This window comes from Neodiprion pinetum, chromosome 2 (genome assembly GCF_021155775.2).
Source record: "Neodiprion pinetum isolate iyNeoPine1 chromosome 2, iyNeoPine1.2, whole genome shotgun sequence".
NCBI lineage: Eukaryota > Metazoa > Arthropoda > Insecta > Hymenoptera > Diprionidae > Neodiprion > Neodiprion pinetum.
The window spans coordinates 25,861,570-25,874,598 of record NC_060233.1 but is presented as its reverse complement, the minus strand read 5'-3'; the positions used below and the strand labels follow the sequence as shown (position 1 = coordinate 25,874,598).

Sequence of the window (13,029 nt, the reverse complement as noted above, 5' to 3'; positions counted from 1 at the left end):
GCCTGCAATCTGATACCTGCCTGGTAATACGATAACGAAAATTTTTGGACTTGGAGCAATGATTTATTATCCTTCTCATTTCCCACGGAAATGCAAGGGTATAAATGTGTAGGATTCTATTTCCTTTCCTTGTTAAACACTTTACAGGTATAATAATGCCCTTTGTACTTCAATACACGTATATCTGCGCGTACGCGCGTATCTACCTACGTTGCTGTAACAAGGCACAACAATTGACAGTGCAGGAGCGTGACAAAGGGGTGGCTGTCGAAATCCTGCCCGACAGCTTGCACTTTCTTACGTTTTTTTTTTTCTTTCTTTCCTTCTTTCTTTTTTTTTTTTTTCCTTTTTCTCGTTCATTGGATCCCCGGACCTTTACCTCCGTGCATTGAATACCCCTGCCGACTCGCTAAGAAATGTAGAAATATTTTTCATAGCCACGGAACAGCGTCCTTCGTTCAATTAGAGAGACCGGTTGGCCAAAAATCGATCATTGTTATCAATTTTACCACGAGATTGGTCGCGCGTTGAGTGTTTGCAAAAAGTATTTTAATCGTAAGCTGCGATCACTTTAAAAAGGAAAAAAATAGAAAATACTCGAATTATAAATAAATGCGATAAAAATGTCTGTATCGATTTCATCTCGAATCGCTTCGAAACTGTTGAAAATCTGTTAAATCAGCTTCATTCTACGATCGTCCATTCTATTCAGAAGAATATTTTTCATCGTGTCATTGTAACAGATTTTCTTTTAATCCGGAGTCAATTCAACATTGCCATTTATTGATCACAATCGATACTGTTGAAATGTTGTCAAATTACTTATATATCAATTAATATCCATGCAATGAACGACAAGTACTCAGTGAATTTTTAGAAAATAATCTTCCGAATGAAATTAGTCATCACGCATTGAAATCGAGCGAATATCCGCACGCTGATATGTGGTTATATAACGTTCTTATACAGAGTGTTTCCGAGTAAACGCCGCAGTATGTTGGGTTGCCTACCACCAAGGGGAACATACGTTGTTACGAGTTTATCGGCAGGTAGGGCATTTAATTCATAACCTTATCCTAAAGCGATCAGTCATCGCGTTTCGGAGTAACGTTAAAGTAATTATACGACCTGACTCGACCAAAGAGATTATTACTCGGTAAGTCTGTTTTACCGATATTTGTTCTCCTTAGTCGTTGGCAACCCAACATACCGCGTCGTTTACTCGGAAACATCCCGTATTTAAAGTTGATATCTGCTAGCAATTTCATTCAACTTTACACCTTCATCTTTCTCGCTTATATACATATATATGTATAATAGGTACTTAAATTGACAATAAAATGTATATATACTTGCACGCGTGGAGCATTTTTATTTTCACATATGATTCATTCCACGTCGAATTTCAAACCGCACCCTCTCGAAACGATCAGGTATTCAAATTTTATCAAAGATCGTTGATATATCGTCTTTGATATGAGAAAATTTTGCTGATTCTTCTCGCAAACTTTTATGTCATAATATTTTCGGACTTGCACAGAATCGAAAGCTGAGAAAAAAAAAACCAGCCAAATAATCGCGCACAGTGATCTTTAAACTCTCATATTTTCAAACTTATACATCGTAGAAGGTTCGAATAGGGCTCACTTTCAAGATCATAAAAATGTACGTCATGATATTTATATAAATTACACTTTCCTTGCAAACAAACTTGTTTTTTCATTGCTATAAACATTCGAATGGATTTTTTTTTCATGATCTACGCTACCCAAAATTTGAAAAAAATACCAGTTTTTCATCGTCCAATTTCTAACAAAATCTTAAATTTTCACGATGGAGAAGCGGCGGAGAGATGAGAGAATGGAGGATGGAGAAACAGAAGCGTGTGGTTTGACATGGAATTACTCATATCTTGGATTTCGAAAAATCACCGACGTGGTTGTTTTTGTTCTTTTTTCCTGTCCCCGATGATCTCTCCCACCCCGTTTTTATACGAATTTTTTGAAGTTGATAAGCGCCGATTTTTCATTGCTTCCTTTTTTCACCGACGAGCCTATTTTTGTCCACCTGCATTTTTTTTTTTTTTTTTTTTTTCATAGAATGTGCACTATTCAGTCTTGATATTTAGTTCTTTGCAAAAATATTTTTCCGTCTTCAGCGACTTTGGCAGGTGGACGAATAAAAAAAAGAGGAAGTAGAAACTAAACATTTTCCGCAGGCAAGTCATTATTGTAACAGTTTTTAGTAAACCTTCAACATCATCGATTTTTCATTATTGTAACAGGAGTGTCTCAATATTCGAAGTTCATCTATTGCCGTATCGCATAACATTAAAAATTTGGTAAAAAGTACATTCGTAAAAGCAATAAATTTAATATCTTCACGTCGCTTGACTCTTGAATTATAATCATCATCATCCTCGTCATCATCATGATTATTTTACATTCAACGAATCCGTCAAGCTTACTTTGAGAAAAAGACAAAAAAAAAAAATTTGCAACATATTGCCGAAAAAAATTACAGAGATCATCGAAGATACGTATAGAGAATGATAAAAAGTAAGTGCGAGGCACTGTTAAACAAACTGCTTCAGGTGATTGAGAGTCGCCAAAAAACTGGTCCCGAATGAATATATTATATATACATGTATACCCAAATGTACATACGATTACTCATTTTTATTGGCTTTCGTTTCTTTTTGACCCCGCCTTGTGAAATCGTTTCGTGTTTTTGTACGTGCCAAATTTGGTTGCTCTTCGAGCACTGTCTGCCTGCATATAATCGATCAAGGTTGAAATTTTCTCACGAAGTCCAGTTACGCACCGTGCATCTATGTGTACAAAATGCTCGACAAATATCTTGTAACATGGACTTGTGCCGAATGAAAATTACGGAGGTTGGTTGATAAAAAATTTGTAATTTTCATTAATTTGACTCACTAATAGTCACAGATTGAATATTCGTCAAATCGTTACATTTGTAAGCTACGAAGATCTCCCAAATAGTTAAGTAGAAAATAATGGAATTATAAGTTTCAGTTTCAGTTTCAGTTTCAATCCCTTCAATGTTGTTAGACATTTAGTACATTTTGCAGGTTATTGTTATCATAGGTATGCATATCTACATGTTATAGCAAGCGGTATTCTACAATATGTAAGCTGTTGATTGATAAAAGGAGATTTGAAATGACGTTATAGCTCATTCCCGGAGTAAGTAATCCAAAAGTCTTCAATGGCATTCAGTCAAATACATGTATCTGCTGGGTCTTAATCGATTGACGGAAGCCGTTGTTAATTCTGCTAAATTTAAGTAGTAATTTTAATCAAAACCCGTGCTATAAACCAATTTAACAATATATGTGCTGCTATCGACCTTTCATTATCAATGTATTTAATAAATGTTCTCAACGTGATAGCAAAAAGAAAAACAAAAAATTGCTGGGTTTGAGACAGTCGCGTACGATGCATAGCGAGTCGGACTGCTTATTTTTTCCGTGTAAAACATTATTTCATACGTCGTATCTCGCCGATTATGTAAGAAATTTTATATCTTCGAGTACGGCGCCCAACAATCTCGCATTCCTTTATCTGACTGAGTCGACCGTTATTCGATCAATCACGTTATTCAGCTGTAATCTATATTTAATATCCGTCAGCTTTAATTGTCGTCCGGATTTTGCACAATTGATTCTACGTTTTCTATAATTGTCTCGGGGAACCTACCATATGCATTATGTCACCACTTTTGTTATTGCTATACATTGCTATACACCGCATACACATTGAGGGACATGTGTCGATGGTGATATGCAAAAAAATTGTTCGATCAATCGAAATAAAAACAATTTGTGTTTTTGATCAGAAAATGTTGAATGCAGAATTTTTATATACCTTCGTCTGCATTATTCAAAGAAAATAATTAAGGAGAACATATTGCGAAAAATTGATGAAATACAATTCCATGGAGCGTCAATCGGAAAATACAGAAAGGATTCCTTGAAGGGAAACGATGCGAATGACGATACTCCGGCAGATAGGCAACCGAAGTTACGTGTAAATTTTCGTAGGATGGTAAACATGGAACCGTGCGCGCGCATCTATCGCAATTGACACGAATTCCGTTAACATAGGTTAGTTCGAGCTTTAAAGTATTGTGTTTCGTAAGATACCCTCTAAAATCACGCAATTTCGGAAAACTACGCAAAAATAATCAATCGCTGATCGATGTCAAAATGCATTCAACTTCGTTGTGCTGAATCCAAAAATGACTTCGCTTTTCCTTCATCGCGTATTCTTGCAAAATACAAGATGTTTGGATAAAAAAGAAGCATTACTAATAATTAAAAAAACCACCATTTTATTACAATGAATTAAACAATGCTCATTATAAAATTAAACAAACACTTTCTTTGTTTCCTGTTAAACTTTTTCTGTTTCCTTCTTTGTATTTATTCTTGAGTCTCACTCTAATACGTATTAAATGGAAGTAAGAAATCACTCTTGCATAGCATTTTTAGAATCAAGAATAGGATACCAGAATTGGAATTAAAAGGGAGTTTCAACGTAAATGAAACTACAAACACTAGTTGAAGAAAAAACCTGACGCGATGGAAGTCTTTGAGTATTTTTTCCGGTTTCAGTAAGTGAAAATATATAAGAAACGGTATTATAAAAAAACTGTGCAATTTATTGGTTTACAGACTTGTGTTTTTGTCCAAGTACTCATTAGGTCAATTGCAACTGTGACATGTTAAAGGTTAGGTTAGTGGCGCGTTTTAATTTTTTATTTCAATGGATTTGATTGTGATCAGGCAAAGGAATAGTACATTATGTATCTAGGGCGGAAAGTGAGCGATTGAAACACGCACGAGCGTATATCGCTTTCCACCCATGGTGCACACGGTACTTTTAGTCCACAATCTGTGTTTGCCTTCGAGTTTGCCTTCGAGTGCACTACACAACTTCATTTTGCGCCCGGCATTCGTCACCGGTCGGGAAAAGGCCACTTTTCGCGCACTTTACATACACGAAAAGGCATACTTTCGGTGCAGGTTGGACAAAAATGATATTTTTCTAACAATAAGTTAGTATGAGCTCCGATCCATGGTCAACAATGTCTCGGCATCTACGTCAGCAGATGCTAGGCCAGCTTACAGATGCTGTTGCAAAGCTGCTACATAAGACACAAGACTTGAATTGAATATTTGAACTTTTATATCGGACTTGAATCAATTAGAAAAGACGCAAAAAATGCTAGAAATTTATCACACATCCCCATCCGTCGGCGACTCAGGGCGTAGATTTACATTGGGTAATAACCTGAATGACGCGAAAAAATGAAACTAGTATTTAATATACCCAAGTTCAAAAAATTCAACAAGTTATTTGTATCGTTTTATAACCATATCTGTAGTCAGTGAATGAAGAAAAATTTGTTTACTGCGGTTCGTGAATTTTTATTTAGCATCGTACAAAGTGGAGAAGATCATCAAGAGCTTTCAATTAGTTATCAGCGTATCGCCGACCATTTCGCGGAAGTGCATCCAAGTAAACCAAATCCTCCAACGATCACAAATAGAAAAATGGTGTTGAAGCTTCGACGAGCGGGATACGTTGATCAACGTTCAGTAAAACTATATCATCGTCAGATGAGCAAGAGGAGCCAAGAGGAAATCCATCATTCTTCTTAAAACTGAAGATGACGGGAGTCAGTCGACTTGAGGTATCTCTTTTGCCTGGTGGCAATCGAATCCATTGAAATAAAAAATTGATACGTGCCACTAACCTACCTTTAGTATGGCGCACATGTAATCGATCTACGAGTACTTGACACATCGATCAGCGGTTGAGTATGGCATCTCCTATGACCTTGAAAATTCCAGTGGTGAGTCTCTTGGTACAGTTTTTGACCTGGTTCAGGTCGTGACGCTGTTTCCTCAAAGAATCGAACTCTCCGACCAATTTGCCACTTTAACGAAGCCGTTCTCGATCCAACTTGCCGTCAAACAATCATGTTCAAATTTATTAGATTCGATGCTGCATTAGTATCATAGTTTTGCGTAGTTTTCCGAAATTGCGTGATTTTAGAGGGTATCTTACGAAACACAATACTTTAAAGCTCGAACTAACCTCTGTTAACGGAGTCCGTGTTAACTGCGATAGTTGCGCGCGCACGGTTCCACGTTTACCATCCTACGAAAAATTAGATGCAACTTTGGTTGCCTATTTGCCGGCGCGTCGTCGTTCGCAACGTTTCCCTTCTAGGAATCCTCTCGACATCTAGACTAGCTCCGCTTTCAAGATGTGAAAGTCAGATAGCAATCAGTGACGTAATTCAATTGACTCAATTTTAGTCGAAATATATCTCATTGGTACTCCTACTATTCGCGATAACGTTTTTGAATCGTAAACATGGGTACACCCATACATATAATGGGGAATTCCGGTTCAACCAAATCGCCTGATCCTAGTCTTGTACCCACTTCTGTCAATTCTTTTTTTAATGCTCTCTCTTTTGTATTTATTTTACACCTTCTGGCGTATTAGAGCCAGTGAGAGGTCTTCGGTTCTACAGAAATTTATCTGACAGAGTAAAAGTCCTACCGAGAATATCCTGCAGGATCTTTTCTGTAGAAAATTTACCCTACATACCACAGTTCCGTAGAATATAAATTCAACATCGGATCGATTCTAGAGGCAGTTCCCTGTAGGACTTAAAATCTGTAGGATAAATTGCGGTAGAACCGGTTCAATCTCAAGCCAATGGTAATTAAAAATATAATAAACTTGACGTATAAGAACTGCGAATTTGTCGCGCTTTTTTGCTGTCTGAATTTTTTTGAGAACTTGAAAACTAACATAAAAAAAACTGCACGTTTGGTTAGGACTTTTGCATTCTTAAGTACTGTCGAAAAAAAAAAACGTATGTACGGGAATTTTGTTACCGTTGGTTTTGTTGCGCACGGAGTGAAAAAAAAAAATATTCAAATCTATCAGAGTGCGTTTTAACATAGATCTTATTGAACTGCCAAACAACACGTTTTTTTGTGCATTTTCAGTTATGTGCATATAAAAGACGTCGAAGGTATAAATTGTATTTATTTTTGTGTGTAAAAAAGTAGACATACCGGAGTATTTTTTGGAACAATAAGAAATTTTTTATTCATACCGATTTCTTTACAATCTCCTTGACATTTTACTCTGAAAACTTGATATACTCCACACAAAAATAAAATTATTTATTATTTCGGTTTTTCGCATGCACAGGACTGAAAATTTCGTAAAAAAAAAAACGCGTTCTTAGTTAATTTTTGAAGATTTACGGTTCATTGCGTCGTAGTTTTTTTCCGAGAACATTGAGTGCGAAAAATTCGACGGCAACGCTTTAATTCGAAAAGTTTTGAAATTGTTCAACTTGTTTCTAGTAAATAATGGCAAAGTTATATCTCAGTCCACACTGTAGCATACATCAAAATGTAGCTAAATGGAAATTTTATCACTAAAAAGCTGACCGAAAGTAAGTTTGTGAATGTTTCCATACGAAAATGAGAACAAGACGATCATATAGCATCACATTTTGCGGATGCTGTTTGAATAGGACGTCCAAATATCGCTATCTTGAGGCAACACCTTCTAATCTTAATCCTTATCTTGTACGCCGATCGCTAGACAAGCGCGATTGATTTGTACAACATCCGGCTTACCGATCTCCTCCTGTCGCCGTTTCGCGATTTCCCCTGACGAAGTTCACTGGTAATAAACTTTCTCGATTCAAATCGAATTTAGGACAATATAATCGTCGTCTATGTGCAGGCACACAGCATACCATCTATACATTCCATTTTTCTCCTTGCGGGGAAAACCCGTCACAGTGTACATATATCTGCTCTGCTGCGTTAGGGGCCGAATTGAAGAAGTTCAAATGATACGCAATTAAGTAATATGCGGGTCAACAATTGAGGGTATAATTAGTTGATTAAATAATTTAACGAGAATTATTAGCAACGATTAACAGAAAAAGAAAGAAGTAATAAATTTGATTAAAAAAAGTCTTGACGCATTAATTATTTAGGTTCGAGGTCGTATCGACATAGTAACGGGAACGTTTGAATCGCAAACGAGACGTGCGCTGCTGATGTATCACGTGATCGTCCTCAAAGTTGTAATCAGAAAAATTAAACAAATTAAGAAAAATGCTGCGAATTCGCGAAATTTTATAGTCGCTTTGTCGATACCGTAACTAAGTCCGGGCCAAATTCGTGAACTACACGTAACGATAACGCTTGACCTACTTCAACGTGGGATTAGATATGATACACCTAATTAAAGTTAAGCGATACCGATGCAAAAAGTCATACAGATCCGCGAATCCTAAGCTCATTCAAAATTGATTATCCGCGCGTTCAAGATGGGCATGCGTATTTATACGTTGTAAATATTCCGAGGAAAGTGGAAAATCTATTTCTACGAATTTTAATTCAAATGAATTCCAGCCTCCGTCTAATCACTGGTTGGAAATCTACGATTATCTTCGATCTTATTATTACGTAACGATTTTCTCACAGGTTTTTCCTTCGTATTTTCACGACGAGCATACTTAAAATTGTTAAAAAAAATTTATAACTACTTTGATTCTAACTATCTATCTGCCTCGGGTTCGCATGACCGAATCAAAGCTTGATCTCCCGGCACGAAGTGACTGTAAGTTCATGCGGGGAATGCGGGTCGAGAGCTGATCATGCAGAGGAAATAGAGCGGCGACCAGTTTCTATCTCCATAATAGAAAGATGGAATATCTGGAGCAGAATGTGATGTACTATGGTATCTGTATTATAATACCACGATGCCGATTACAAAGCGACCCGTCAGCACATGAACTCCACAGTGGAAATAATGTATCGATCGGGTTTAATGCACCGAGTACAAAGTAACAATCAAATTTTACAATGATGCTGTTGTCGTGCGATGCATATATCATTTTTATCTCGAAGGTCGTTGCTACATGCACGCCAGACGTATTTTGCTCTGATTGTTCAATTATTGACGACATTGTATTTATGTTGTCTATTTTTAATTTACAGACTACCCGATTACACGAAAGGGATCTTTCAGAGCATCGGTTTCAAGGAGTTTCACGACTACTTGATCCTACCCGAGGATCAGAGAAGCTCCGATATGGTTAGTAATATTATAATTTAAATTAGAAACAGCTAAAACGCAATAAAATTGTTTTAACAACAACTCTTCAAATTCATTTCCAAAACTATCTTAATCTTTTCGTTTTTCCGCGGGTGTATACCTATATTTGTGTTTATTTGCAAACAAAGTCAATCATCCCATCAAGATAATTAAATAGTGGAACGGTTGAATAAGAATGATTCTACTAAGTTTTGATGACAAAAAATACGATGTATTTTATGTATTCTGGGATCTGCAGATCCGCGCAAACAGTATTCGCATGCATAATTATACCGCAAGTATGTAACTAGGCTTTTTCAGAGATAAGACTAAAACGCAGAATCTGGTGCATGAAAAAAAAAGGAAAAAAGGAAAAAAAGGTTATCTAATAAAATTTATGACGAGCGTTATTATGTAATATTGATCACACGGTTGTGAGTTTTGTCACTTGGTCTTTTCAAAACGTTACATATACGTATAATTGCGAATTGGAATGAAATTCCGAGTCACTAAAAAAAGTTTTGTTATTGCGATTTTAGAACATGATGGAAATTTTGAGTCATCCGATCAGAAAACTTAAAATAATCACGTTGCTGAACGATCGTCATAGTTACACCTAAAACAATTTTGAAAAGGTGAATTTCATAAACGCTGTAACCTCTTATTGTAGGCTCGATTTTAGGATGAGAAAACGAATGGAATACAATTTTAAAAATGTAAACTGGAAAATTACTATAATTTCATTGTTACAATGATTGTAGACGGATTGTATTCAGCACGCTACTCGGTCCTTGAAGCAACCATAGATTACGTTTTATTGAATTATTTGAAATTTTTTCACCTCACAATATTTATCCACAATATGAGACACTTTGAGCATACTTAGAGACACTCAGTCTCGACTGGAAAATAACACTAAGCTTTGTGAGAAATACTAATTTTTTTCAGCTCGGATTCTCGGTGCAAAATATTTTTTTCCTTATTAATTTTGTTATTCTTAATAAATCTAGAGAAAAGAGTCAATGATACAGGTTTACAATTGTTTTCCATGACCGCATATTTAGTTTTAACTGCAAAACGTCACCGTGCTCAAAATAAGATACCCGAAATAAATGAAAACTTGCACCGGTGCGCAATAATTTCGGAAAGAATACAACTTCATTTTCTTGACTTTTATACCTCTTATGCCTGCATCATTTATTCCAGGGTGAAAAACTGCTGAAACTAGGTATCGAGAATTTAAAACTACGCACAAGGCGATACGCTAGGAGGCAGCAGCGATGGGTGACGAATCGATTCATACGCCGATTCGACAGGCAGGTATGTTTTGCTCAATATTTCCGTTGCCAGTGTCGATTTATTAAAAAAAAAAAAACAAAAGAAAATGATTAAATAAAACGAATAACGTGAAATAAAAAAAAAAAAGTTTCCTTCCACCCTCCCATAGACGGGTAACAACTTGGCACCTGCACTTCTATTGCAGTAACTTATTTCATCCTCTAACTTTATTGGGAATATTATTAAACTGTGCTTTAGGTGCCCCCGGTTTATCCCTTGGACTGCACAGACGTAGCTCAGTGGGATCAGAAAGTTCTGGGACCTGCGATGTCCATAATAACCGACAGGCTTGAGGGTCAAACGCCCAGCCATAAATCCCTGAACAACAATAAGACTGAAAACTTCGCGATACCTGACAGCAACACCGAGCGAACTCGCTATTGCGAAGTAATTTTCACCTTACGGTTTTCATTTGATCATAAAAAGAGAGAAATTTTGGCCGTCACTTCTTCCGTCAGATAAAATTCAGGTTCAAACGATATTGTAATATTAGAAAGAAATTATAAGAAGTAAAAGAAAAAAAAAAAGAAAAACAATGCTAAGGAAATCAATTTTCACACTTCGATATAGACGTGCGAGAGGGTCTTCGTCGGCGACTTTCAATGGAAGGCGCACATGGAAGGCAAGAAGCATCAGAGAGTGGCGAAACGAAAGAAGATAAACCAATTGATGCAGGATCCAAAGTAGCTGAAAGGTGCGATATATTTTTCCTTTCACTCTCTAGCTCTCTTATTTTTTCACAAACTGTTTACCGTGGTGTTTCTACTAATTTGATTTATTATCACCAGGAATCGTACGTGATGTACATACAGAGTAAAAGTGATGGTTGGTACTCAAACTTCAGTTTTTCGAAACCTTTAACCGGTCGCAATCAACTCAATGCTCAGGGTTGACTTGAGAAAAATCTCAGGCGAAGAAAACGGAGTTGAGAAAAACAGGAATTCTTCAAATTTATAATATAATTATGCATATGACGTTTACGTGATAAATTTATCTGTCTGAGATGGGATTAGAGAACAAAATGAAATAGAAACTTGATATCAACACGGCAGATGCATTAATCATCTTTACAAGTTGCCCAGAATTTCTTTCAATAGCCGAAAATCTCACGCTTTCAATGTTTTAATTTTTTTTTTCAGTAAATTTGAATCCACATCTTATAAAAATTATTATCTCAAGTTGATATGACATGCGTGGAAACGAGAAACAAGATTCTAAATCTGGGTCTGATACGCTTGCCATCTGTCTTGCGTCAACGCCTCAGTTGAATGGGGCAATTTACTAAAGATTCCTAAAAACAGGAAGCCGTAGGTATTTTGTGGAAGCAAGGAAAAGGGCGCGAAGGTAATCGCAGTACTTGACACTTACCGACTCGCTTAAGCAGTGTTGACTGAGTCGGTAACTGTAGAAAATTTCCGGACTAAATTTCGCTTTGCTCCGTCCCTTCCCGAACTGCACTAACAATAAGCTGCAAAAAAAACCCCGTTCAGTTGGCTGACTTTAGCAATCTTCAATCAACGATGTGTTTTGTTAAAACATGTTTCAGATCAGTTGATTAACTGATGATCTGCTGGTTTGATCATCGACTAGAATTTATTCGCTTTGTAACCGATAGTCGGTAAAACAGTGCTGAAATTCCTTGTATCAACCCGCAGGAGTGAATACGACAATCGAGTACCGTTTGTAGTTATACATGTACCGACTGACGAAATACCGCCGGTAAAACAAGGCCGCATGTACCGTAAATCGGCATATTAACCACAATCGGATGGGTAACTCCATGATAACGGCAACGGAACTATTTGGTTTCAATTTGAAATATTATAATGTCCGACGACCTAACAGTCTTAAAAATATCGTTCAATTTTCAAGTCCTTTGAATCAAATAAAACCCAGTTTTTCTTTTTGGATTTTTAATTCATATACTATCGTAAAAAAGAGAAGAGCGAACCAATTAAAATAATATATAGTTATTTCAGATCTGAAATATCATTTTTGTAAACCATTGAAATCATTGATGAGTCCAGAGGTATTGTGAATTGAAAGAAATTAAGTCGAAAATGAAGTAGGTATCATTCAATCATCCGCATTTAAATACGTTGGTCAAAAATCCCTTGGAAACAAACAAGTTTTTTTTTTTTTTTCGTTGTTATTGACATTCTATTCACCAAAGAAAATTATGCTTAAGAAAAATACCCTGTGGTAAATGAATCGTTTATAGCCTTGCAAAAGTTTAAAAAAACCCAGAATGGTTGATTCTATGTCTTGCCAATTTGAATCATGTACGGAAATTTGCTTTTTCCCAACAACAGATTTGGCACAGCTCGCATGTGTGGGATGTATGTATATGTATGTATATGTATTGAAATTTATTGTATATTGTTTGAATGAATACCAAAATAAATATATTGAATATTACTGTTCATCACAGGTATTCCTTTTCGTTTCCCTTCTCCTATGATTCAGGTAGTATGATTAGTTGATAACGATCGTACTACGTGAGCGAAATATTTGA

At 36.3% G+C, this 13,029-nt stretch overlaps 1 protein-coding gene across 3 annotated transcripts in view; it reads left to right on the top strand.

Moving 5' to 3' along the window:
- LOC124211713 (tRNA dimethylallyltransferase) overlaps positions 1 to 12,937 on the top strand; it is a 115,968-nt gene extending 103,031 nt beyond the window's left edge. For 2 of the 3 annotated variants that reach the window (XM_046611060.1, XM_046611058.1), the window contains 5 exons: positions 9,080 to 9,176; positions 10,383 to 10,496; positions 10,713 to 10,901; positions 11,085 to 11,208; positions 11,303 to 12,937. In XM_046611060.1, the coding sequence (XP_046467016.1) occupies positions 9,080 to 9,176; positions 10,383 to 10,496; positions 10,713 to 10,901; positions 11,085 to 11,201 (517 nt within the window). In that variant the 3' untranslated portion in view covers positions 11,202 to 11,208; positions 11,303 to 12,937. Of the gene's footprint in view, positions 1 to 9,079; positions 9,177 to 10,382; positions 10,497 to 10,712; positions 10,984 to 11,084; positions 11,209 to 11,302 lie in introns of those variants that run through there. The other variant, XM_069133332.1, reaches the window with a different exon arrangement.
- Positions 12,938 to 13,029: the final 92 nt, after the last annotated feature.